This window comes from Zootermopsis nevadensis, unplaced genomic scaffold, assembly GCF_977971745.1.
Source record: "Zootermopsis nevadensis isolate Lab colony 2312 unplaced genomic scaffold, Znev_1.0 Znev_ptg000008l, whole genome shotgun sequence".
NCBI lineage: Eukaryota > Metazoa > Arthropoda > Insecta > Blattodea > Termopsidae > Zootermopsis > Zootermopsis nevadensis.
This window is the reverse complement of record NW_028259140.1, coordinates 10389005-10415941: the sequence shown is the minus strand read 5'-3', so window position 1 is coordinate 10415941 and position 26937 is coordinate 10389005. Positions and strand designations below refer to the sequence as shown.

Sequence of the window (26937 nt, the reverse complement as noted above, 5' to 3'; positions counted from 1 at the left end):
CTTTTGATGTAAAGAAAATACAGACACTAGACAATATTTGGCAGAAGAACTTTATGGCTTAGCTAGTTATTTTCTTTGACTTCATATCCAACAGACTCCGTTTTGTTTAAATTCTAAGAATAGATTCTCATACAACCTTTTAGTTGTAAGTAGTTTATGCTAGTTACACTCATGTCGTTTGAACGCTTTCTTTTAAAATGCTGGCTGCATGACCAATGGTGTTTTTTCATTATCAGACAGGAACTTACTGTGCATAAACCTAATCCAAGAGGCTTGAAGGGGAAACTCGCCCTCGTAGTACCCTACCGTAAGTAGCCCTTTCCAGTAGCCAACAGAGCAACCTTGAAATTTGACATAAAATAAACACTTGCTGAAGTTTGTGTATGTTGCATTTAGAGACAAAATGTCGGTGTTCGAAGTGTTGGTACAGTGTGGATAGTTTTTTAATACGATTGTATTATAAAATAATGAGGCTAAGGAAGAGTGAATGTTGAAAACGTGGCAATGAGATAAGCAGAGGGATTTCTGAAGTGTCTTTAGACCAGGGTTTTGCAAAAATTTGAAAGACTTGAGGTTACATTCACAATATCGATTCGCGGGCCGCCAGGTTATGCATGACGACAATTTATCGAAACTTAGTAGAAATTTATCAAAAACTTATTTAATTTTTTGTCCCAAACAGGCGCATATGTTAGTCTATTAGACTAAATAATTTTCTTTAATAAGTGAGATTTCAAATTCTCACGGCAGGAAATATGAAGGGACAGTTTTTATTAATCAGTGCGAGGAGTTCCCTGGTGATGGAGACATCTGTGAGATGTCATTTTACTAAGAGTCTACACAAGCAATATCCCAGAAGAATTTTTCCTTTAGCAAATGTATTGACTTTTATATGTATAAATATTTGATTTAGATTGTCGCCATATTTTCATTATACAGATTTAGTGCCGTAGGAAAGGATGCCTGGACAGGACAATAAATGTCTGTAATTATTCTCTTGGGCTTTATTAATCGTCCAGTGATGTTACTTTAAGACCACATCTATTTGGAAGTTGGTTATTCCGTCCTAGATTCACCGATGGAAAGACAGAAACCCCTCTTGTCGAGTTAGTTTCAACCAGGCTCAAGGTCCCTCGCTTTTGTTTTCATTTCATATATTGCCCATCATGAGAAGGTTTGCGTATGAAATTATCCAAACAAAAATGTTTAATGATCATAATAATTCTTATTATAGCTCTCCAGTTGTTATGAGCCTTGCCTTTATCATAGCTTTCGGATTCACGAAGTCTTAATACATGCCTGGTAGACGACTGACAGACTTGTAACATAAGCCTGGCTTTTATTAAAGAATAAGAAATGTAGGCTAAAAAAGAATCAGACTTAATGAGGCCAAATTTAAACACAAGACCTTATAAAGCGGAGACCTCTTTGCAGCTTTCGTACATCACCATCGATGTATTAATATGTTCGAGGTTAACACATCGACACCTTTCGACACTGAACAAATCAAATACTTACGAACAATACTTTAACTTAACCTAAAAGTTGGTAGTGGCATTTCCTTCACACCAGATAAAAAAGTTGCATGGCCATGATTCTGTTACCTGAGCCTTGTTAGAGACTGCGTGAAGGTGACATTATTCTCAGAAAAATGCTTCCTAATCTTTAATCCACCATAAAGTATAAGAGAACTGTGAGGCTACAATCTGGAAGACCACAATCTATCGAAATTCATACGTTATCGATAAGAGGATCTATTACAAAAGTGTGATACACTGACAAAATGGTGCCCTGTTGCAGGATTGTTGTGCTGTGTGTGATGCTGGGTATTGTGGAATTCGATCGGTCTGTGAGATGTGTATCCCTCCTGTGGGAGCACATGGTAGGGTACCTAGCTATTCTTACCAGCTCCCTGCTGGTTGAGTTCTTCATCTCTGTGGTTGCCATGCGAGGCAGCATCCTGGATACTGAAGCGAGGGCACCCATGCAGTACCTCCTCTACATACGTCTTGGTGAGTACAGTCACAAAGCCTTTCCTCAGAGTGTTTTCTTTTTATTTTCATCAAACTTTAAACTGAGCTCGCATCAGCCAAATAGGAACTCTCTTTTGGCATTATTGTTATTGTAGGTGGCGGTGCTGCTGCTGCTATTGTCATCATGGTCAAGTTCTTGTCCTAGTATCTTTCATTGGGACCGATGATGGTCTCAGTTTTAAAAATCCAAACTGTAGCGCTCTCCTTAACTTTTATTGTATGTGAACAGTGTTTTTAAAACCCTTTAAAACAGGGCTGTTGGCTGGAATTTATGTAGTGTCCAGTTCATAATACAGTATTAACCTTTGTCATATTGAAATAGGGTATTTAAGTTGCCGATTGGATTTCCAGTCGTGGGTTAATTGTTTAGTTGTATGCAAATGCAACACGAGGCCAGCTGCATCATGTGTGAGCTGTGATACATAGATGGTAAAGGTAAATGTGTTGATTTGCTGCAGGAATCATGTTAATGGAGATTGTGTGGCTGGTGTTGGGAGTCACGTGGCTCACATATCACTACAATGACTGCCCTGTTGAAGGAGCCAAAGAAGCAATTCTGGGTAAGAAAAAAATATAATATATGTGCAGATATGTTATTTGTCACAAGGCAGTGGAATCAAATATAATCACTATGTAACAATGCAGATAAATTGTTACTTAATATACCGAGAATAACAAACTATACTGGTTGTCATATTGCCGAAGAGACAAATGGTATTAGGGAAGCAAAATTTGTGATTGCAGGTTCAAATCCAAACTTGAGCATGGGTGCTTCTGAGCACTTTTCATTGCTGCCTGTCATTATTTCATAGTTATAATCCCCAGAATTTGGAGATTTGCTGCCACAGTACAGATGAAATAAGCTTTATGAATCTTGAGAGCGAGTCTAAGGACTGAGTGAATCTGAGAAAACATGCTTTGAGAAATAAAATGTAATATGAAGCAAAATGAATACAAAGCAGCAGATGCTGTCTCATAACTGATCACATTTAATTTACTCAATTTAAATGATAAATTACAGTATTATTATGAATGATGAGTGTTCAGAATGTGGAAGGAAGTGGCCATGTTGTAATGTTTGGTACTGCCCAAGCATTTGTCTGGCAAAAACCATTACAAATATTAATGAGTATAGTAGGTCACTGAATCGTGTTTTAGTCTAGAAAGTCCCAAATATGAGTCTAGAGTGTCAACTACTATGACTTAATTAATCTCATTCCTTTAATATGTTAATTTTTATTAATGGTTAATTTAATTATGCTTTTAGTTGCTGTCAGACTATATAACACCAAAAGTAACATTATTACTGTATAATTAACAGTAATGTATATTAGAAGGATGTGGCAATGGCATTTAACGCCTCTATTAGGATGTAAACGTTCGTACCGACAACATCTGGTTAACATATCTTATTTTCGTATTTGCATGAGGAAATGTGAACAGACACAAACATTTTATGATTATATGCCTCTGAACTCTATAAAATGACACGAGTGCTCAAATTTCTGTGTGTAATCTGCAAAAGAAAGTGAGAATACACACATAGTTGATGATTACACAAAACTGAATTCAGTGGACATTTAACATTGCCTGTCCTACAAAGGCAGTTTGCAAAAGAGATGAAAAGTCATGAGAAACTGAACTACTTCTTGAAAAGATACTGAAGGTCAGCTAATATAAACCTTTATGGCTGTTATTATAATGTACCTTAACCCTGAAGAACTCAGTTCCAGTCTGTGAGACCATGAAGTCTGTGAAAGTGGTTGTATTACATTATTACTGTGTTCGAACTGATACCTACGGAATTCAGAGTAATTGCTTACTGCATTGCAATAACCACCCTTATCGCTTCAGCTGGCTAGCAACTATTATTGTAGGCAAATTATTCTCTTTTGTTTTACAGAAGCAGTCTGACAGACTGGACCTGTGTACTGACATGGGTGGTATTCCATGATTCCCAATGAAGTGATCTGTAGTGATCAGAATTCTAAAGAAACCATTTAATGATGGTTAGAGGATGAAGAAGGAAGAGATAGTTGCACACAAATTTTGCAATTCATAATGTGTGATAGTTAATGATTCAGTTTTGGAAGTAGGTATAGTGAATTCTTCTACATTATTCACTTATAATTAAGTATTTAATATAGTTTTCAGTTCATTTTTTAAGCTGATAATGTCCAAGAGGAGGAGTATTTTTGTGTCCGTTTTAAGGCACCGTTTCCAGGGCTGTGTTTTGTGAGCAGGAATGGTGTAATATAGCAAGGGATGATGTGTTGTGCTTGCACAGGGTTCTGCTCTTAGTTAGCTTTTGGTTGGTTGGTTGGTTGGTAGCATTGCCACTTCAGCCCTTAAGATGGAGGCAATATGTTCCTCCAAAACACTGGCATCTACCAATGAGTCTGCATGGCACCGAAACGTAGAAGAAAGGCATCATTATGATCACCACCATGAAAACCTCAAATGTCAGAATGTAACTGCTTTATTTTAAAAATCTCAATATAACCGTAAAACGATTTGCATAGAGTTGTGTGTATTGTCTGCAGGAATTGTGATATGCAACTGGTGTGTGTTGCTGAGCATCGTCATCACTGTTTGGTGCACATTTGATGCAGCAGGGCGTTCATGGGTCAAAATGAAAAAGTACCAACGTAGCATGCGGGAATCTGAATCCAGGTTCCAGTATAAAAGATCAGGCACTAGGCACCGCAACTGGAGACAGAGGTAGGTCACTTGCAGGTTTAAATACAAGATTACAAGCACCAGGTATCACAGTTGGAGGTTAAACTTATGACTACATGATAGTATTTCATACCTTGGAGGCCACTAGAACAATAGACATGTTTCTTGAAACTTTAACTGAAATCAGTACTCGTGTAACATTTAGTGAATACGTGGGACTGCTTACATGTCTCAGTTGGTGACATGACATCTTCCTTCCAATTGAAGACATGATGAATGCCACTGTGTAAATTCTGAGAATACCAGGTTTTATATTCTATCTGACATTTGTTTCAGAAAGGTGATTCGTGCTTATCAAGACAGTTGGGATCACAGATGTCGTATACTATTCTGCTGCATGAGAAATTCTGATAGGAATAGAGTGAGTATGCACAGCACACAATTATATTGGGTTTTTTCTTTATAACCATAATGTCTTATTATGTGTTTTTTTCTTTCTCACCTCTAGTATATTTCAATGTGCACATATGGATGCTAGAATTTCTTGTTACTTCCAGTTTTGTATGTTGGTCATGATAAATAGTAATCACAGTTTTCCTACATAATTTTTATTGTTATGTACAAAGTTTATTTACCTTAGCTATACAGTGTTTTTTAGTTACAAAAGATATTAAGCTTAGCAGCGGAATGACCAATTGCAAACAATGAGATATACTAATGTAAGTATTGATTTCATGTAAGTTACATCTTTTCCAGAAAAGTTACTACTCCTTACTCTAAATAGGATAAATGCAACTCAGAATGAAATTAAACAGGCCAGGAGTTAGCAATCTGTAGCTCACTGATAAGTTTTTTGTGGCACACATACATTTTTATAATACTGTATCACCCTGCATGATGACAAAATATTTACCACATAACATTTTCATAATTTTAATAATAATAATTACATCAACATATGTGTTAAAAATGTGTATAAGTCATTACAATTCTGATTATCCAAAATAGGTACAAGATGTATGCAGCCCATGGTGATTTTTTTTAAATCTGTGAAGATGCTAGATGTATACTACTCTATACCTCTACTAGATGTGGAGTGAAAATTTCCCTGGTTCTAATATTACAGAGTTGAAAGTCTAAATACTTTGTAAGAGAAATACATTATTGACATTACTATACTATATTTAATTAGAAATTCTATGTATTAATTGAAAACTCTTTAAACTCATTGTTATTATAATATGTGATATGACCATATTTGGTAAACCAGTTTAAGTAACAGGTTGATTATTTGTAAGTCATTTGTATGGTTCAGAATGAATCTTGATGATTTTTTCATATTAATTATCAAACATAAATGTCTCTCCAGAATTCATTTACAGACATTGCACGACTTCTATCTGACTTCTTTCGGGACCTAGATGTTGTTCCATCAGATGTCGTAGCAGGATTGGTTCTACTGCGCAAATTCCAGAAGATTGAGAGGGAAGCCATAGTAAAGCAGGTGATTAGTTTTGTTAATTTATAGATATATAATTGGAGGAAAGCTGGGTGACATTAATAAAGTAATTGAAGGTTTTGTTGGCTGGAGTTGGCAGATATTTTTCCAGTATCCTATATCTGTACTGAATGTACTATTGTGCAATAGAGCAGTGAAAGAAATTGCCAGATGTTTAATGCAGTATGGACACAAAACAAGAAAAAGAGCTCTCTATCACCTAGACTACCTTAATGCTATTAGAGTGAAAGCAACCATATAAGTGGGTAAAGAAGAGGAAAGTCTCTGTTCTTTTTTATTAGTTCTACAAAGTTTTTTTAATAGGAGATGTGTTTGTTTTATACATTAATTTGTGCTGCAGGGCTTGTTGTTCTGTTTTTAGAGTATTATGCTGCCATGTCCGAACCATTGCAGCGACCTTTAGCAACGATAGAAACACCCGTGATGGTTATCGTGGAAAACTCCCAAACAGAATAAATTAAACTTTGGAAGAACATATACATTCAGTCAAACTTTCATTTGCTGTTTGGAAATGTTTAAATATAAAATTAGATTTTACTTACATGATACATGTTAAAAATCATCACGTTGTGTCTGATGCTAGAGAAGTTTATGTGCAAGTGATGGGGGTTTATAATATTAGTTGATACTGCCCATAAGCATTGTACATACTGCTCATATGTTCACGTTCAACTGTTCACTTGGTTTGCAGCGCAAGAATGACACTTATGAGTACCTGTCAGGAGTTGCAGTAACATCTCAGACTCAATTCCTAGCTCTGAATGATCCAGAGCATTTTGAGCACTTCCAAACTGTGATCCATTATATGCACTTTGCTCTGGGAGCATATGGGTGGCCCATGTTCCTCATGACCCACAGTGGCACTGGTGTTTGTCAGTTGTGCACTCGGCTCAGGTAACATCTACCGATATCACTGATCTGTAGGTTTTGTTGTACATTTAATTTTATTAGGGATTTATTTAATGAGCTTAAAAATATGTACTCCTTCCCCAATATTGTCAGGGTGATTAAGTCGAGAAGAATGAGATGGACGGGGCATGTAGCGCGCATGGATGGGACAAGAGGTGTGCACCGGATATTGGTTGGGAAGCCTGAGGGGAAGAGACCGCTGGGGAGACCTAGACATAGATGGGAGGATAATGTCAGGCGGGATCCATTGGAGATAGAAATTGAAGGAGACTGGATTTTGTTGGCCCAGGACAGGGTCCGGTGGAGGGCTTTGGTTAATTCGGTGATGAACCTTCGGGTTCGGTAAGCCATCTAGTTAGTTAGTTAGGGATTTTTTTAACAGCTGTCAATAGTTCAGACTACATAGCATTGAATGATGAGATGATTAATATATAATTAATTATAAAAACAAGTTATGAGCCGGGATAGCTCAGTCAGTATAGTGACTAGCTATGGGGCTGGACGACCGGGGTTCGATCCCCGACGGGGGCAGAGGATTTTTCCTCTAGTCTCTGCGTCCAGACCGGCTCTGGGGCCCACTCAGCCTCCTCTACAATGGGTACCGGGGTCCTTTCCCGGGGGTAAAGCCGGCCGGGGCTGACCACTCACCCCCATCTAGTGCCGAGGTCAAGGAAGAGAGGAGCTATACCCCCTCTCACCCCAAACGCCTACATGGCGTATAGCGGGACAAACTTTACTTTACCTTATAGGAGGAAGTTATTGTGGCCTATTTCAAGGTACTGTTCTACCATTTGTCTGGAGTGGCAGAGGAAAATCATTAAGAAAATCTGTCTGTGGGCTGGGATTTGAGCCTGGGACTTTCCAGATACAAAATAGAGGGATAAACATCTTGGTGTGGTATTTGTAGGGCTATAATGTTTTCAACTGAGAAGCTTCTATAAATATTGGCATACAGTATAATTATAAATTAGAACAAATTATGTATTTCGTGGCCTTTCTTACAAGGAAGTAACCATATAGAAATTTACAAGGACAATTTTATTTTTATATATATATATATATTTGTTGTTGTTGTTAATGTATATGCAGATCGCCACGGTGGTCTAGCGGTTAGAACGCTGGCCTTGTAATCCTGGGGTCTCGGGTTCGATTCCCGGCGGTGCCCGAATTTATAACTTGTGTTGGGCAAGGCCGTGGTCTAGGCAACACGGAGTTTTCCTCCGTGGCATCCCAACAATTACTCCATTCACACACAGAAGAAGGCAATGGCAAACCACTTCTGGATCATCTGCCAAGAACGTATATGAACAGGTCCCAGTCCGAGAAAAGGATGGAAGGATCCTGTTCATATGGACCTGTCCTCAGACACAACACTAATAAAAAAAAATGTATATGCATGGAGCAATTTCTGCTAACCATTTTGCTGCTTCCAGATGTTGCTGTTTCCCTTGTATGGGTATGAATGATGGTGCAACAGTTGTGTCAGATAATTGCTGCCAATGTAACTATGCAGCACTGCGCCGGATGGTTGAGATTGGTGAAGTGGAAGTGATCTATGCAACGTACCATGTGGATGTGGGCGAGACTCCGTTCTTTGTAGCTGTTGATTTCACTCGGCACAAAATTGTAATCAGCATTCGAGGCACACTGTCCATGAAGGTTCGCATTATGTATGCACTTCATAATTGCATCTGTACCATATTTGTACTGTAGGATTTGAGGTTTTTACAGCAGAGATTACGAAGTTGGTTTTCTTCTGGGTTGTAACGCCATGAAGTCTGATAGAAGTGGTTGATCGCCCGAGAAGATTTTATTGAGTTAAGTCGCCCTGAAAGCTTCAAATCATAAGTTTCTCTTAATACTTTTTTGATTGTGTTTATCTGAAATTATGGCAGCTGTACACAACCCATGTAATGGTTCTTGTTTTATGATTTCAGGATGTAATTACTGACCTGAATGCAGAAGGAGAGCCATTGCCTTTGAACCCACCAAGAGAAGACTGGTTAGGTCACAAGGTCAGCCTTCAAGACTGTTTTTAGATTTGTTGTGAAAGAGGAATTAATAAAGCATGTTGGTTTGAACTGGGGATTTTCTGATATTCCTCAGTTGCCCAGAGAAGTGCCATAATTTAACCGGAAAACAGACTAGAATGGCTTGCTCCCATATTCCCAAATTTTAAGCATCATCAATAATGTCAACCATTTGACTGCATTTCATTTCATGCTTTATAATTGGTATGAGATCCATTTTAATATTTCCCTCTCTTCTGTTTCAAAGTCCCCAGGCAAATGCCATGATTCAATATTTGGCCTCCCAAATCACAAGATAATATCTGATCAGCTATTGACCAATGGAAGATATGGGTTGTAGCCCATAATCCAAGAAAACATCGATACAGTACTGTTTCTGACTCTAGTGATGGGTTCACCAAAATGTGGTTCATTCCATTGTTACAAATGAGACTTTGGTTGGTTGATTGTAACATCTGTAGTGGAAGATGTGTTGCCAAATTTAAGAAGATAAATTATGGTGATTTTAACCACTGCGTTTGACATAAAGGAAACAGCACTGTTATATTTAAGTTGGTTTAGTTTGATGCTTATGTTTTTGTATATTTGTACTGTTTATTTTGTGATGAGGAGGTAGTCACAAAAACTATATGAGCTGAGTCATCAATGAACCAAGTAATTGGCCATAACTAATTTCCATTGTAAAATATTTTATTTATTTAAGTTCCTTTAACCTGATCCCCATTAAATTGTGTTTTGAAAGAGAATGATACCCTTACTTTGACACTGTAGGGTATGGTTCAGGCAGCCGAGTACATCCGAGATAAATTGGAAGAGGAGGCAATACTGGCACGTGCATTCAGCCATAATGAAGAGCGGGGGACACGGGACTTTGAGCTGGTCCTGGTGGGTCACTCGCTTGGTGCTGGTACAGCTTCCATTCTTGCAATTCTCCTGCGGCAAGACTACCCCACATTGCAGTGTTTTGCATATTCACCGCCGGGGGGATCTCTGAGGTAAGGGGGGTTTCAAATGTCAGTATACTGATGTGTAATTGTGCTGTCAAGCAAAATGTTTAATTGATTATTCTATTAATCAGATGACTGAATGATGCAAATCTATTAGTAGAAAGCAAATTGCTTCAATGAAAAATAATATTAAAATCCCAGTTACAAAAAATAACTAGTTTACTTTTAAATCTGAATACAAATTGAATTATTCACATATATTTCAGTCATATTTCTTTTAGTTATATAATATGTGAATAACTTTCAGTAGCAAATAAAAGCTGGTGAACTTTCAGATTTTCAGGACTTCTCTCCTTTTTTATGTTCTTCACATAAATTGCATTAAATTAATATGGAAGTGAAAAATGTCTGTTATCACAGTGTACTTCAAAATTTTTGGTAGATTTAAATGCAGATTGATGGTAAAAATTTTTAGAAATGTAGTTTGATCCATGTATGTCCAATCAGTTCGATGCAAATTTGGACTAAAATTTGTCAGAAAAGTTTTAGTTTGCTGCTCTAGATAATGGTTCCTTGAAATAGGCCATGACTTCTACCCTTCCATTTACTTCTTCTGGTTATGAAGTTGGGCCAATAAATGATATGTTTCAACATCAACATTGTAACCAACTAGTAGTCTCTTTAAATGCCTTCCCGATTGTTTCGAGATATTTTGGAGGCATGATTTAAAAAAAAACCTAAGTTAATTTTGGATAATGTTTTATCTTCTGTGACATTATTACTAAACCAAGTTAATTTGGGTTGTGAAGAAAATATGAGTATCAGATTCTAGATGTCAGTAAATGATAGGCTGCTATACTTTCATCAACCATATACATTTATATATTCTTTCACTAGATCATATATGAATAGGATGAATTTTGTTCTTCTGTAGCATATGCAGTAAGTTCCTGTGGTAGCTGCAGTGACAGGACATGATAAATATTAAATCTTTTTAGATTTTGGTTATGCTTACTTTTAACAGATACATAAATTGCATGTACAGTAATAAAACAGGTTTTAAGGATCAGCCAGATTAGATCACAGTAGGTGTAGCAGAATGTATGTCATCAGCCTACACTAAAAACTGAAGGGATTAAGCATTTGAAATCATAACACTATTAACTTAAAATACAAGATATATATAAAATGTCATATTTTAAGCTAAATTTGATTTACTAAAAGTTCATGTAACCTCACAAGGATGTGCCTCTAACAGCATAGGAAGTAATAAGTGACAAAAGGTTGATGATCCTAATTTTTATTTTAGCATATATTTTGTTGTTAAAATGTGCTTAACAGAAATTATAAATTTGTTGCAGCATGCCAGCTGTGGAATACACCAAGTCCTTCATAACTTCAGTGGTTGTTGGGAAGGATGTGGTTCCACGCATTGGATTGCATCAGCTAGAATCCTTAAGGGCTGACCTCATTAACACCATCAAGAGAAGCAAAGACCCCAAGGTGCATGCCACATCACAGTCCATGATCACCTATCGTGTATCACCAAGCAAGTTGGCACAGTGGTGAATTACATTTGGGAGGTATTCGGTTTGAAACCCAGTTAGGGATTGGCTATTATGACAGATTTTTTGTAGAGTAATACATGTATGAAATGAAAGATTAAATATTTCTCTATAACTGTATTTACTCACGTAATTAATGCATACCTACTTTCAGAATAGTTTTAAAAATATAAATGAATAAATATCTTATTTTATCTTAACTTTTATTCACAAATTTTGTGTACCATAGCTGTCATATGTATTTTTGGTTTAAAAGTGAGAAAATTTTGTGAATCAATATGGTAATTTATTAAAAGCCTCTAGTTCTGAAATTATAGGAAACATGATGAAGGAAGCTTCTTAGTATATGTAAAAATGCATGTATGATCATTTGGCATACACTAGTCTGCCATTATGTTCATTTCAAGTCATTGCATAGTAAGGTCTTAATTAGGTTCTCCTTTTCTATTTATATAAACTATAAAATTAAAATGAAGTTAAAGGTAATGTTGCCTTTGTGACTAACTGTCCATTCATAAAGTTGTATAGATCATGTGAAAGAAAACCTCCATTTATTGTAGAGATGAGTTGTCCTTTTCACACTTCAGGTACTTGTTCCCCAGGGAAATAGCCCATTGTATGCATTTGATAAGGAGCTCATTGGGATCCAAAAACATTCTATATACATGGTAGAGAGAAAAATTCTAGTGCCAGAGATGGAATGTGAACCCTGTCCATGTCGCCTGTTACCAGTCACTTCACAGTAGTACACGTAAGGTTTCATTTTGGGGTGTTTTGAATTCTCAGTCTACAAATGTACATGTTATTATAATATATTGTAATTATCTTCATTAGCAAATTATACTGTTGCATCTAATTTGCTGTGAAAATGTCCTTCTCTTTGTGTCAACTTTGACTTCTTAGGATGATGGGAATTTAAACCATTAACCCTTAACTGGTGATGTGGCACTAACAGTGACATTAGATCATACAGACTGGCCAAGGTATGGTAGTCCTATCTGGCTGAAGATTTGTTTGACATGCAAGAGAATTTTAAATCTGCCATTACGTATCTTACATGATGTATAATCTCGAAGAAAGAAAAATTGTTTCTGCTGCAGTCTCACATCGCTTATGGGTTAAGCCCTCTTCTAAGTATAGCTGTGTTTACTACCTGAACTGCTGTGGGTTAAACATTGACATAGAATATTTTGTAAATTGGTTCTACTTGTTTCCCTTGCAGTGGAAGACGATAGTCTGTAGTGTCATATGCTGTGGTTGTGCATCGCTACCAACTTCAGCTGCTGAGTTAAAGGCTGAGGACAGTCAGATGACTGAGTACCTGAAAGCAAAAGGAGTAGCACGTGAAGTGGCTGTTCACCCCTCTGATTCCAGTATTGCACTCACACTCCATCAGCCGCTGTACCCACCAGGCCGCATCATACACATAGTACGACACCACCCCACAAAGGGAGAGTAAGTAGTTCTTACAGCAGAGATATATTAGTTTTTTTAAACAATTTGTGCAGTCATAAACAGTCTGCAAATGTCAACATCTGCAGTTAAGCCAAATTTTCTGTTTCCCAACAAAACAAAAGTGAAAGAATTTATGCTTAACACATTTGCTGCTGTGCATTTGAATGCCTATTTAAGTTTAGAATTCATCACTGAGGAGATTAATAAGTGAAGCATGTAAGATTGTTTCCAAGTACTCTGATTCAGTTTATTCAGGATTTTTGTGACTCAGATATTATTTGATCACTAAATTTCTGTATAATTTGCTTCTCTTTCTAATATTTGGCTTGATTTTTGTTTTAAGTAATATTAATTTTAATCAGTTTTATTAAGTTTGTCTTGTTTTACTAGCATTAAAGTACACATTACACAGTGTTCATATATGCCAAATGTGAAGCTGATTTTTGGGTTAACTGTTGGAACCTGCATAAAAGTTTGACTCTACTGGTGTGCCCACATTTTAAAACTCAGGATTTATTTTGTTAATTTTCTAAGACTGATATAATGTTAGAATTCCCAGCTATGTAGTATTAGGAATTCTTTTTTAAGTTTTCACAATTTTAAAAGTATATTATGGAAAATATGGTGCAATTACATAAATAAGCAAAAAAATACATTCCACTGTAAGGGGAAATATGGTTAAGTATGATGAAATGATATTTTTTCAACAGAGCATCAATTTTTCTCTTGTAGGCAGAAATACGAGAAAAGATGGAGGTATGTAGGCAACTGAAATGTAAGGTATTGGTGTTGTTAAGTTGGTATCTGAAGATGTAAAAGCATAAATCTGATTTCTAAGTAGGCATTGGACTTGTTCTATGATCTTCTCCTGTCACACATAACCTCTTCTGCAGCTGCAGCTGTTTTGTAGTGGACTCATGACCACACTCATTGGTATTTATAGCTGATGTCATGTCAGAATTATTTAATGGTTTCCTTCATATATTAGCAACAAGAGATGAAGTAATTTTATCAGGAACATTTCTTACCTACAAAGTTAAAGGTTAAATTCTATAGTACTATGCTGTCTAAGATTTTATGATGTAGGTGTAAGTGTCAGACTTGTATGTTGATGATCTATGTGGACCCATTTCAATTTTTTTTATTTTGCTGGAGAATATACTTAATGTTGAAATTCAGAATTGAATTTCTTTACTGAATTCTATTAAGACATGGTTGAGGATGGAAAAACATGAAAAGGAGGCGGTTGGAATACCATTGCTTTGGAATGAGGATAGATAATATATATTTTGGTTAGAGTGAGAAAGGTCGTGACAGTAGATTGAACTAGGACATGAGATAGATGTGAGTTGCAGTTTTTGATTTGTGGTTCAAAACTTTGCGCTCCACAGTAATATAGAATGTAATGCAAAGAAATTTAAAGATTCATTGTAGCTAAAATTCTCAATTATTAACCATTAGTTTCAATTGTTGTGTAATATGTTCAAAAGTGCCTGAAGGTAAACATGACATCAGCTGTGTAATTAACGTACTTGTGAAACACCTGCTTGTCTCACCTGTCCGATTGGAATTCATGGCCAGGAGGAGGTCAGGTGATGAAATTTAATAATAACAAGTTCTTGTAGTAGTTCCAGCATCACACAATGTAGTGGCCCTGCATGACTGGCTGTATGTAACAACAGCCCATGTTTTGTCGTAAGACTTTATTTTCCAGCATGAAAAAACATTGTGTATGCCATTGCAGGTTATTGATTGTGACTGTAATATTGCGGGACTCATATCATGTTTATCTTATTAATACATTACCTGAGAATGTATTTCCATTATTTTGCTTTGGTTTGAGTGGTAAATATATGTCACCTTAGCCAAGGATTGAACCCACCCCTTTCTATGCAAGTGTTCAAACATTGTATCTAGTAAGATGTCAGTATTCAATGCTCACAGACAAGAAGAAATGTTAGCTGTGAATATCAGTAGCTAACTTTATTCCAGCCAATCTGACAAAATTTGCTACTTGAACCAAATTACTTTTCCTAATAGGTTATAATTTTCAGTGATCCCTTCAATATATACCTTAGTTTTTAAGTTTTAAGTATTAAATAGAAATAAGCATGTAAGAAATTAATTATAAAAAAATAGTAAATAATCTTGCATGTTTATGCCTGCACTTATAAGTTTAGAGTGATGAACAGCTAGAATATCTAAGATTTTTAGAGCTCTCGTAGTATTTAAAATGTCAATAGTGATTTTCTGGGTGACACCATGTAGTCTTGAAGGTGATTATTAACATTTCAGATGAACGTACCACCTCCATCTTTAGGTTGCCTTAGAGATATAGATGATACATTCCTTTGAAACACTAACCACTTACAATACCACATGGGTCACAACTCAGAAGATAACACTCAACAACAAACACAAGACTGCAAGAACTGACAGATTATTGAAGTATATATATTTAGGATGATAAAATTACAGGTGGGAGGAAACTATACAGCTACAATGTTTCAGGGAATATAACAGAAGTTATTTGAAGAATTCTGTCACAAAGTTATGAATGTTAGTAGCTGACAAGTGTTATAAAAATATACGCATAAAGTGCCTGCTAAGATTAAGTAATTTCACTTGTTAAATTTATATGGTTTGAATAGTCAATGTTGTATTTTATTGCAGCTGATCTAGGAGGGACAGTTTCAGTCACCATAGCACTCAGACCACTGCTGGGTCCATTCACTTTCTGAGAGGCTTATAATATGTAGATACTGCCTCTGTTTAATGACCAGTTGACAACCGTGTTATCATCTTGCATTGTTTCCTGTTTGAGGCCTTTAGGTCCCTGGATAGTTTATCAGCAGACCTTCTAGTGATTTGACTTCTTATGGCTCATGCAGAAGCCCAATGTTTGGAATGCCTCTCCTTTAGCCGCTTCTTAACTATGAGCCTACCAACACATGATGGGAGTGAAATTGCTGGTTTGAGACTGAGGAATGGATTGTTTGATCCCTCCCTAAACAAGGCATGCACATTGTTGTTAACCTGAAACCTGCAATGACCTTGTTCCAACTAGTCAGAGTATATAATGTCTGTTGACATTCCCAGAAAGCCTTGATGTTACATTCAATGCCCCAAGGGCCTGAAAGCTACCTGGCCATCTCAGTACATATAGATATATTCACTGTGTCATGGTATAATGCATAAGCACAAGGGCGCCTTTACCTTTAGTCTTTTACTTAATGAAGTCAAACATGATTTTGTGCCCTGCAGTTCATATTGTAAATATTAACATATCTTTCCATCTATTCACAAGACATTCATTGCAGGGCTGTACAGTAGTATGAATTTCTTTTTTGAGATCGTGAAAGAAACTGAAAGTCATAATGAATTCTTTTTGGCTACCAGCCATTCAAGGTGGTTTAATGTTTTCCTCAGCTGGCAGTCCTAGACGAATTCATTGTACTATTATAGTTGCCATGAAAGCTTCAGATCATACAACTGAAATCTTATCAGTAAAATGAATGGCTTTAATATGTAAGTTTTCATGGTAAGATACAACTGCAAATTTGCATTAAGTCTTCTGCTATATCATACACACATGTTTTTACATTGCCTGAAGCAATTTGTTTCTTAAGTAATTTCTAGAAGTAATTATAATGTTATTCCATCTCCAGGCAAGTGTTAAACAAGCATGAACCTGTGTACCAGGCAGTATGGGCAAACAACACAGATTTTGATGAGGTTCTTATCTCACCAGTCATGATCCAGGACCACATGCCTGACAACGTCCTCAATGCACTTAACAAGGTAACACCAAACATAATTCAAGTGTTTTGTGCCACTCTTTTGCCACATACTTCTGTGTCATTCAAGAGAAATAGCATACCCTTATTACGTTGGTGTCTGCTATGTTTACACTGGCAAATTATTGTGTTCTTCTGGTTTGTTATACTGAACATGTGACAATTAGTAGTTTCACGGCCATAGAACCTCAGATCTCAGGTGTTTTCTGCCTAGTTGGAACAGACATGAAATGTTATGTCATTATGTTATAACAGTTATTGTATGTTGCTTTTATGGCACTTTCATCAAATAGATCCAGAGTAATTTCACTTGTGCTGAGACAGCAGACTCATTGAGAGGTTATACAGTTTGAATCCATGATCAGATCTAGTTGCAGACTTAGTGTGCCTCTGCTAAAGGCTTTGTGAATGTGGGAATACCAAGATTCCACTATAACCCACTCTAAATTGTGTGTCCTTTTGTTATTTATCATTATCAGTGTTATATTTTCACTGGAAGTAGAACATTCTATTCGTACTATAGGTTTTCTTTGTTTTATCAGTCTAGTATTCTTAAAAGAAGATAATGTTCCAAAAATTGGATCTCTTTCTGTGTTATGGTGAAAAGGTGGAGATTATGCGCTAATGCAGTACCATCTACTAAGATCAGATTTTGTCAGTGAGATATAATAAGGAAATTTACAATAGAAATTGTGTTCATACTCAATGATAATGGGAAATTCCCATAAAAAATAAACCGAAAAAACCAAGTAAAGAACATTGCACTGAAGATCTCAATGTAACTTTCTATAGGAGAAGACTCCAAACTACATTGGATGATTGGATTAGTCAAAACAGTGGACTCATTCTTTATATTACCCATACCTGCTTTTAGTTTCAATTCACAATATCCTAGCTTCATCTTAACTTACCTGATGACCTTCCTCATAAGCACAATGGATCATATGTTGAAAATCATAATCTTTTTGATTTGTATTATATGAATTAACCTGTTTTACTACTGATGATGACCTTTTGAGGTCGAAACACGTTTGACATTAGTGTCCTTCAAAGTGTAAACAGTTTGTTGTATGCATGTTTTATATTGGGAGTAGGAAAGAAGATAGATATGCACGCATAGTTAAAGAAAGAATATAACATGGTAAAATGACATTATTAGCTTCTCACATGGTCTGAGACATATCAGATCTATACTTAGGGATTATGCTGTATCATGGTGATTTAAATCCTTGAATTATGATGTTGGCAGCCAACTTTAATAGTTTAGCAGTATGATACTGCAGTGCAGTCAGCTGAATTGTGCGGCTGATAAATGTTAATAAAGAATGACAAACTTGCTGTATCATAAGCTCATATTTGTCGTTTGTGTTTATGCTCTCTCACCCCCAATAACTTTTGTGCACCAAGGGATGTTTTAAAATTTGTATAACATCATATCACAACAGATCACCCACATTCTTACATCTTAATTTGTTACCACTGATAATACCAACAAGGCAGTCATGCAGACTTCTTAGGTCAGACACTAGCACAATTTATTGTAGAGCAACGAAGTTTTGTATTTTTCTATATCACTAAAGAGTATGAAACTTTGTTGATGTCTTTTTTCTGTGCATTACAAAATGACAACTTGATGGCCATGTGCAATTTTATTTAACTTCCTGTTTCATAGCAACAGTCAATGAGTCATTGCAAGTAGGAACCTGCAATACATCATAAATGTATTATTGTACACTTTGTATAATACAGTGTTTTGTATGCTAAAGGTACAGATGTCGTGGTGATACAAATCTGTAAGATTCTAAGACGGCTGTCTTCTGGGTTGTTGCGCTGTGTAGTCTGGTAGAAGTTTACCGACGTTTCAGAGGTCCTTGATGTTGGAGGCAGGCTACCAGATTACTGTGCTACAACCCAGTAGATAGCCATCTTTGGACTCACCACTGTGAAACCATCAAACCCTACTGTAATGTTCTGTCTGGCAACTGCCAGGTAATTAGTACTCTACATTGGAGAAAATTATTTGCAGAATATTAATTTATAGTTTATAATGGCCTTTACATTAAAATAAAGCAGGCATTCCAAGTTCTGCTAGGAACTTCCTACTTGAAATGGAAATATCTCTGTCTTCTACAAGTACTCATATTAAATAAAGAATGAGGAAAAGACCATTATGGGCCAGGTGGTCTAGGAATAAGACACTGGATTCTCATGCCAAAGACCTCAGGACTGAGACTGGCTGATGCAGTGAGGATTTTTCTGTATGCCTTCTGCTTCCTGATCTTTATAATAATTATTTTATTGTGGGAATTTTGGAGTCCACTAGGCTGTAGATATACTGTCCATCAAACTGCCATTGAGAATATGTATAATTCAAGCCTCCAGATGTTCCCTCCTCAGCAGTAGATTATTTTTGCACTAGCCATGCAAGCTGTTGTCAGAAGGGTAGACATAAGTTTTGCTGAATAACTTGTTTGGATCATAAAATGCTTGATTCTCAAAAAAGCAGTCAAAATCAATTCTTGCTAACTGTATGTGAAAATAATCTTGCTATAAGCTGGCTTGTGCTCCTGAAATGCATATCTATGTGCATTTAACATTATTTTGCTTTTAATGTTTCATTTCTAACACTGTTATTGTGTAACTGTGTTCTAATATTGAATTATTGATGATGATAATCTCATTTCAGTTTTTCTTTTCTTTTTGATTGTTTTATTGCTCTGTAGGTTGTATCTCACTCCAAGCGTTTTAATGCTGAGGTAGTGAGGCCTTACGTTCATAGTGAAGCAAATAATACCTGTTGTTATGACACAAGGTACGACACACCAGCATCCCTTTATACGTATGGGAGAGCCCATTTGTAATGAAGACAAGTAGTAAATTGTTAGGTTTTGTTTTTGAATGTTGTATTTTAAGACTGACTTGCAAGTTCTCTAGTAGCTGTATTACAAATGGGCTGTACTGTATGTTGTCTGTTTATATTTGTGGAAAGCAAACTTGCGAAACTGCTTTGGCTAATTTAAAGTGTCATCCTTCTTAGTTGTTTTTTTCTTCCTCATAGCTGCTTTCTTAACTTATGTTGTGTTTTGTAATATGCATGTTGTATTATAATCAACCTTCTTGTTTTACAAAATAACACTACAAGCTGCAGTGAATCTGTTAGCCTTTTCTTAGCTTACAATAACTGCCCAGTGATCTGTATACTCACAAAGACTTCTTTAGCCAAAGTCATTATCTTTCTCCATGGCTTCTTGTGAAAACACTGTACAAAGTGCCATCAGCTGTTATTTGCCTATAAATCAGTAACTGAACAAATCATGTTTCTAGTGGTTTGGATAACAGCACATGTTATGTTTATGTAATAACTTTCAACTTCAAAAACAGTCTGAAATGAAAGTTGTGATATTAGAAAATGTAAGTAACCCCAAAACATTCAGCTTACTCCTGAAACCAGAAAGAATAAATAGCATATACATCTGCTATTAATTAAATGGATACAGGCATAAATTTCCTATGGCTCATGCCAGGACATTCTAACCAAAGATTTTGGTATGAAGTGTGTCTCAGTCAAGTCTGGTCCATTAAAGTAAGATAACTAATTGCCAGTGGTTTTTGTCTTGACAAATTCAGAGAAACCTATAAATATTTCTTGAAAGTATTATAGCATATGATCAAACATTGGTATATGATTATGGCTCCAAAACTTACCAGCAATCGTAACAATGAACTGAAGAAGGCATACCAAGTGTCCAGCAAAACTAGAGCGATGTTGATTGATTTTCTATGATGGTGTTGTGCACAATGAACATACTTCACAAGATCAGACTATAAGTGTTAAGACATCTCCATGATAAATTTGCATTGTAAACAGACCAAGAAAGTGGGAATCTGTCTAGTGGAAAAATCATCATGAAAATGAACTTTCTAGCTCATCTGAGCTCTTGCAGTAAGTAAGTAAGTAAGAAAGACAGTCTTCCTCCAAGCGCCTAATATTTATTTTTCCCCAATGTTAAAAAAGAAAAGTTTAACAGAAAAATGTTTGATAATATGAAACAACTGGTTGTCATGCAATATGACAACTATTGATACAAGAAACTAAATTTCAGATATTCCTTCGGCACTGACAAGAACAATGCAACAAATATGTAGGTATTTACTGTGAAGATGGTTAACTACTTATTATCATAAGTACAGTACTAGTATTGTAGTAATGTTCACAGATTGTCTTTGATATTTTTATTTTGCTACCAAATTGCTTACAAGTGGGTCAGTCTATTGTGCACTGTTGTGAACAATGCATTGATGTTAATGGATGACAGTGTAAACATTTGTGACCCTAAGGTAAAGTTCACAAGTGAATAATATGTGTTTACAGTTTTAGTGCCACTCTATATGTCCAGACTGCGTAATTGTCAAAGCACATGCTATTTTACTTTTGATATGATATCCTGTTTAGGCTGCAGATACATTAGTAGAAATAGATTTTTTATTTATTTTTTAAGGAAAATAAACTTTCACACATTATTCATAAGGCCTATGAAATTAATTGGCAGTAACATATTGTATTTAATGTACTTTTAAGTAGGTTTTGAGAAGTGGTGTCTTACAGTACTTGAAAAAATTTCATAATGATATAAAAGATTCTGAAAAGTTATATGTATGTTCATTAGAATAACACAAGAGCACACTGCATGGATATTCTGTATAGTTCTGTAGAATTTTTTCTCTACATGAATACTCAGACGATGGTAGCAGTTAATTTCCTCGATGCTTGACATGAAAACTTATTCATCCACAGTTGTGAGGCCTTATAAAAATAAGTCAAGGATACACCATTTTATTTCCATTTCAGTGTTTCTTCCACATGACTTCTGAAAAATGGCCAATATCTTTTTTTGTGTGGCACTGAGTAAGTTCTGTTTGTTTCTTAATTATGATTTGATATGTGGCATTGAAAATGAAATGGCAGAATGATTATTTTACTTGAGAGATGGGAGACATGTGGAAGTGGCCATCAATTGTGCATATGTAACATTCTGGCATAATGCTAGATAAATTTAGGATAGCAAAAGAACTCTCAGCCAGGACAACTGATCTCGTGGCTGAGATTAAAATAGGGACATCTCAGATACAAAGCAAGAATGATAACTGTATACCATTACATTATTTACATTTGTTAAAAGATAGAGAACCTTGCCTTGTGATTCTGTAGAGTCTCAAAATTTTAATTTCTTATGAATGTCTAGCAAGAGGTTTAAAATAATTCTTGTGTTTGTGCAGCAGTTAATGTACAATTCAATGCCCAAAGCATGCCTGATAATTTTCAAAAAATTATCCATGGCCTGTCAAATCACTACCAATTGGATTCTCTGTAGTACAGAGTTGGTCAAGTGGTATGAAGGAGTGGAGACCATTACCAGGTTGTGAGAGTCCATTGCCGTCAGATATTGTGAGAAGCGTGAAAATGGAGTGCCACGCATTCTTAGACCTAGGCCCAAGATATAGCTCAGTTGTCAGCTTTAATATATTCACATAGTGCACATGGCAAAATCAATGGATGGGATGCTGGTTTAGCTTTACATCTGTTTTGGACATGGCAATTAAGAGATAGTTGGAAATATTTTCCTCCCCTAAACTGCTGAATGTTAAATGTGGGCTATCTAATAAATTACCAGTGATTTCACTGCTGAGGTTTTGTCACTCATAAGTCACATATTAAAGTAACTTATCACTTGTTTGTGTATATTTCGCTGTTGACAGGTCTCTTTTCATGTATTTGCTACATCTGTTCCAGAGCAAAATAATTGAAAAATTGCATCTTAATACCTGGAATTCAACAGTTCTGTGGTTTATTATCTAAAACTAAAAATGTAACCAATATGTTCAACTTTCTTCCAATGACTGCTATGTAGTGACATTTTTTGTTTGTGGAACCCCCCCCCCCCCCCCCAATTCTGTAAGTTGTAATTTGTGTCTTTTCTTCATCATAATTTCCCCTCCACATCATACTTTGTGATCTCCTGGTTATCACAATCCACCAGTTGAGGAACATAATGAAGTAGACTACATTTACTGTAATAATCATGTTTTGGACTCTGCACAGTAATAGATGCATTGCTGTCATGTTACCTGTAATATTTGTTCTAAATAACTCCAGTAGCTTCCTGATATTTTTACATGTTGAATGTTGTGGGTAAGAATTCCTGCAAATTATATCAGTTTCCAAGTGTTTTATGGTCATTTTGAAATTTTAACCTTCATGAAACAATAATTAATATTTTGAACTGGTTTATTGTCAATGTATTTTGTCACATTGTTGAAAGATACGGATTTACCTCTGATATTGCCATTGAGGCAGCCAGTTTAATCATGTTTACATGTTCTTGGTTATAATTTTTCAAAGAAAACAGAAAATATTAAAATCATATGGCAAAATACCTCTTATACACTAAGATTAGTTATTTCACACACCTTGACTTGTTTCTGAATTGTGTGTAACAGGGAACTTGTTATAGAGACTGATGATCACTTAACTTGTTGAATAAAGAAAGCAAGTGAGATAAGAAGAGCATGTGCGTTAAGTTGATGAAAGACTCATGGCTTGTGACCCGTGAGTCTTTCATCAACTTCAGTTGCTGTAAAAGTTTCACTTTATAAAACAAAAGATTATTTTTGTATTATATCTAAGTAGCCTTGTATCTGTTTCCTAGGTTATAACAACTATTGGTCCTGCCAAGCCTCAGCGTGCTGTGTCATCCTTCAACATTAATTCTGCAGTCACATCAGCAGAGCATCTGGATTCAGAACACTGCCACTTGTTAGCAACAAACTACACTGCCACCAAAGGTACAGCTGTGCCTGGATCTCCAAAAGCAGCCACTCCACCCCACAAATTGTGTCTTGAAACAAGCTTCACATCACTGCAGAGTCCATCTTCTGATATTCATCAGAACCACAGTCTCAACTCTTCCACCTGCAGTCAAAATGTGTATAGTACTCTGGATGCAGCTAATGGACGTGCTCTAGCGAAGACCTTTAATAATGGACACCCTAATATCACTTCACCATTTGCACTCCATCCAGTCCTCTCATGGGAGTATGCATCCCTTTTGGAGGAGCAGCTCCTACAAAGCTTCCATAACTGCAGCAATGTTGGTAGTAGTGGTGTTAATGGTGGTCCTTATTCTTCCAACAGTGGACGAGTGACAGACTCACTGAAGACAGTGAAAGTTGATTTGATTCATGATGACTGGTTTGGCCTAGCTCCACTAGCAACCCCAGAGTCTCTTTCAGAAGTGTCTAGCATTAGCTCCCGAACTAGTAGTCTGATGCTCAACATTGACAGAACACTCAAAGATATGTTCGGACACCATAGGGGGTGCATGAATGCTTACGTAGGCTCTAGGCTAGTAGATAGTGGCGGAGGAACTAGTTCATCTCCATTACCAGTACATGCAGAACTTGGAAGTTCAGTCGGCGTTTCATACTTGAACTCAAAATCTCCGAAGTTCTTAAGAACATCGAATGGCATAAGTGGTTTAGTAAATATAAATTCTAGAGTCCGAAAGCCATTATTTGATGCTGCAAGCAGAAGATTGACAAATTCATCATCTGGGGATGAGGACCTTAGTTTTGAATCTGCTCAGCAACATATTTCAAGTGATGATGAAAAATCAACTCCTGATAACTGTAACAACTCAAATAGTGAAGTGTTTGTTAGTGTTAAAGGCACTCCATTCTCATCTGCAGACTCGGTTACTGTCAGCGTTGATGTTCACCACGATGAGAATCCCCACTCTCAGGTTAAAGCCGCTTGTTCTCGTCCCTCCCAGCCGCTGCATTGTAGTTCCATTACATTCCTGCAGCCCGCTTCTCTAAGTAGTGTACTTTCTCCAGCAGACAACTCAATGGTAATCATCAGTTCATCCCCAAAGCAAGTGAAATTTCTCAGTCCACAAAATTCCCTCAGTGATGAGTCAGCAGGGGATGCATCAGAAAGTCCAAGCTGCCAGCAGGATGCCATGTTTGTTGTAACTGAGCAAGCTGTTGTTGATGATGGTAGGAAAGTTATGGTGCAAAACAATGACTCTACATCAAGCTTGGAAGGTATGATGGTCTTGCATCTTGGCAGGTCATCCAACCATGTTCCTTCTGAAGATGATTACAAACACAAACCAACCAGAGAAATGCTGCTTGCAGACATCAGGCACAATCTGGCAGTAGGTGGTTCCAAAGAGGACAGACAAAGAGATAAAGAAATCCTTAATAAGAACATTATGTATTTTGGGAGCAGTATTAGTGCACTTAAACCAAACTTTTCTTCTGCTGATACAAGTCCAGTTACAGATGACAACAGTTTCTGCAGCAGTAGTACTGGCAATAACAATATAAGAGATTTCCAGCTGTGCGTTACCAACTCTGAGAATTCTGTATTTAAGAAGCAGAATGGTGACATTGTGTCTTCATCAAGAGAAGAAGATCAAGTGTTGCGACATACAAAGGACCAAAATACAGTGTTGTGTTCATCTGGTGTGGAGACTGGTCTGATAGCTTCTAAAAGAAACCTGTCGGGGCATGAAACAAGCATGGCTCACCTCCAGGCCATGGAGTCTTTGCCTCTGTTGTCAAATATTGGAGAGGTTCATGACAAGGCAGTTAATGCTCAGAAAAAGTATACGTACCCTATCACCTCACTGGGTAAAGGAGAAAGCAGTGTGTAAGCCTGATATAAACTGTTTGTCTGTAAATTATGTCATAAAGAGTAAGATTAAAATTAAAAATGTAAATTTGAAAATATGAAAATGATGAACTATTGTCAGGTGTACTACATATACACACACCCCTGAATAAGTTGAAGAAGTACTTGCTCCATTGTGGATTAGAGACCTTCAGGTTCTTATCATGGTTGCTACATAACTGAAGGGCTTGTGCATCAATTGATATTTGACTCTTGTAATTCCCTTTTGCTGTAGATCTTAAACTTCATTGCCGTCATGATAAAGGTCCACTATTGAGCAAGCTGATTTCAGTTCACATCATAATAGCCAATTTCCCTAAGTTAAATTTTAATAGTATCTATATCTTAGTTTCCTATAGACTATCATTGTGATTCAAAAATATGAAATTATTTGATGATGAAGTGATGGTTTGTATGTCCTGGGATTTCAGACATCAACATGATTATCCACTTCTCTGCCATTAATAAAATCCCACTATTTGAATAAGAATTGCTAACTGTACACAGACATTTTGACATAATTATTAATTTAAACAGCACCAGTTGTTAACAGAAAATAACTACATAAACATTTTAAATAACAATTTATATTTTACTTTAACTATGAATAAGTAAGGAATTGTCATCAGAGAGGAGAATATTGTTGAAACAAATAAAACAGGATGAAGTTTTGAGTGTCTGAGATAGTACATCAAGAAGCAAATGGAACTAAAATGTAAATTAACATACATCAAAATTAAATGTGTGCATGAGCAGGAATTTTGTATAGAATTGTTTTGTGCTTGGCATCAAAATTCCGAAATACGGGATAATTATGCCTTTTGCCAAAGGCATTAATGATATATCTATGGTTTATTCTTGGTTCCATTTTGTGGTGCCTATCAGGGCCGGACCTTGACCATATGAGTGAGGCCCTAAACTATGTCAGTTTTATGAGGCCAAAAAAATTTGAAATAAAAAATGTTATATATGCTGTTTGAAAATATTTCCTTGAGTAGCTGTTGCATAGGACTCAGATAAATTCATTTCAACTATCACTTCGTCAACTACTACAAGGACTGGGCCTATTGACCTGTTTTGGGGCAGTTGCTCAAGGTAACTTTTTCTTATTAGTCTTGTATAGTGCATGTGAGTAGTGACAAGCCCACTGCCTCTGCACAATTTATACTCAATCCTAATTTCTTTCCTAGAGCCATCTAATAGAGAATCAGTAGAGACATGGGTGAGAAACATGGCTGCTGAATTTTGCCTAAAGGCTAGTAGGGATGT

General features: G+C 36.3%; 1 protein-coding gene across 5 annotated transcripts in view; it reads left to right on the top strand.

The window, feature by feature from the left end:
• Positions 1-26643, top strand: part of inaE (inactivation no afterpotential E) — a 69078-nt gene extending 42435 nt beyond the window's left edge. For 3 of the 5 annotated variants that reach the window (XM_022070369.1, XM_022070372.1, XM_022070370.2), the window contains 14 exons: positions 1801-2012; positions 2492-2593; positions 4577-4754; positions 5049-5133; positions 6082-6216; positions 6923-7125; positions 8574-8799; positions 9078-9155; positions 9942-10165; positions 11479-11620; positions 12905-13137; positions 13870-13893; positions 16806-16938; positions 23642-26643. In XM_022070369.1, coding sequence (XP_021926061.1) covers positions 1801-2012; positions 2492-2593; positions 4577-4754; positions 5049-5133; positions 6082-6216; positions 6923-7125; positions 8574-8799; positions 9078-9155; positions 9942-10165; positions 11479-11620; positions 12905-13137; positions 13870-13893; positions 16806-16938; positions 23642-25651 — 3985 coding nt within the window. In that variant the 3' untranslated portion in view covers positions 25652-26643. Of the gene's footprint in view, positions 1-1800; positions 2013-2491; positions 2594-3979; positions 4126-4576; positions 4755-5048; positions 5134-6081; positions 6217-6922; positions 7126-8573; positions 8800-9077; positions 9156-9941; positions 10166-11478; positions 11621-12904; positions 13138-13869; positions 13894-16805; positions 16939-23641 lie in introns of those variants that run through there. The other 2 variants (XM_022070373.1, XM_022070374.2) reach the window with 2 other exon arrangements.
• Positions 26644-26937: the final 294 nt, after the last annotated feature.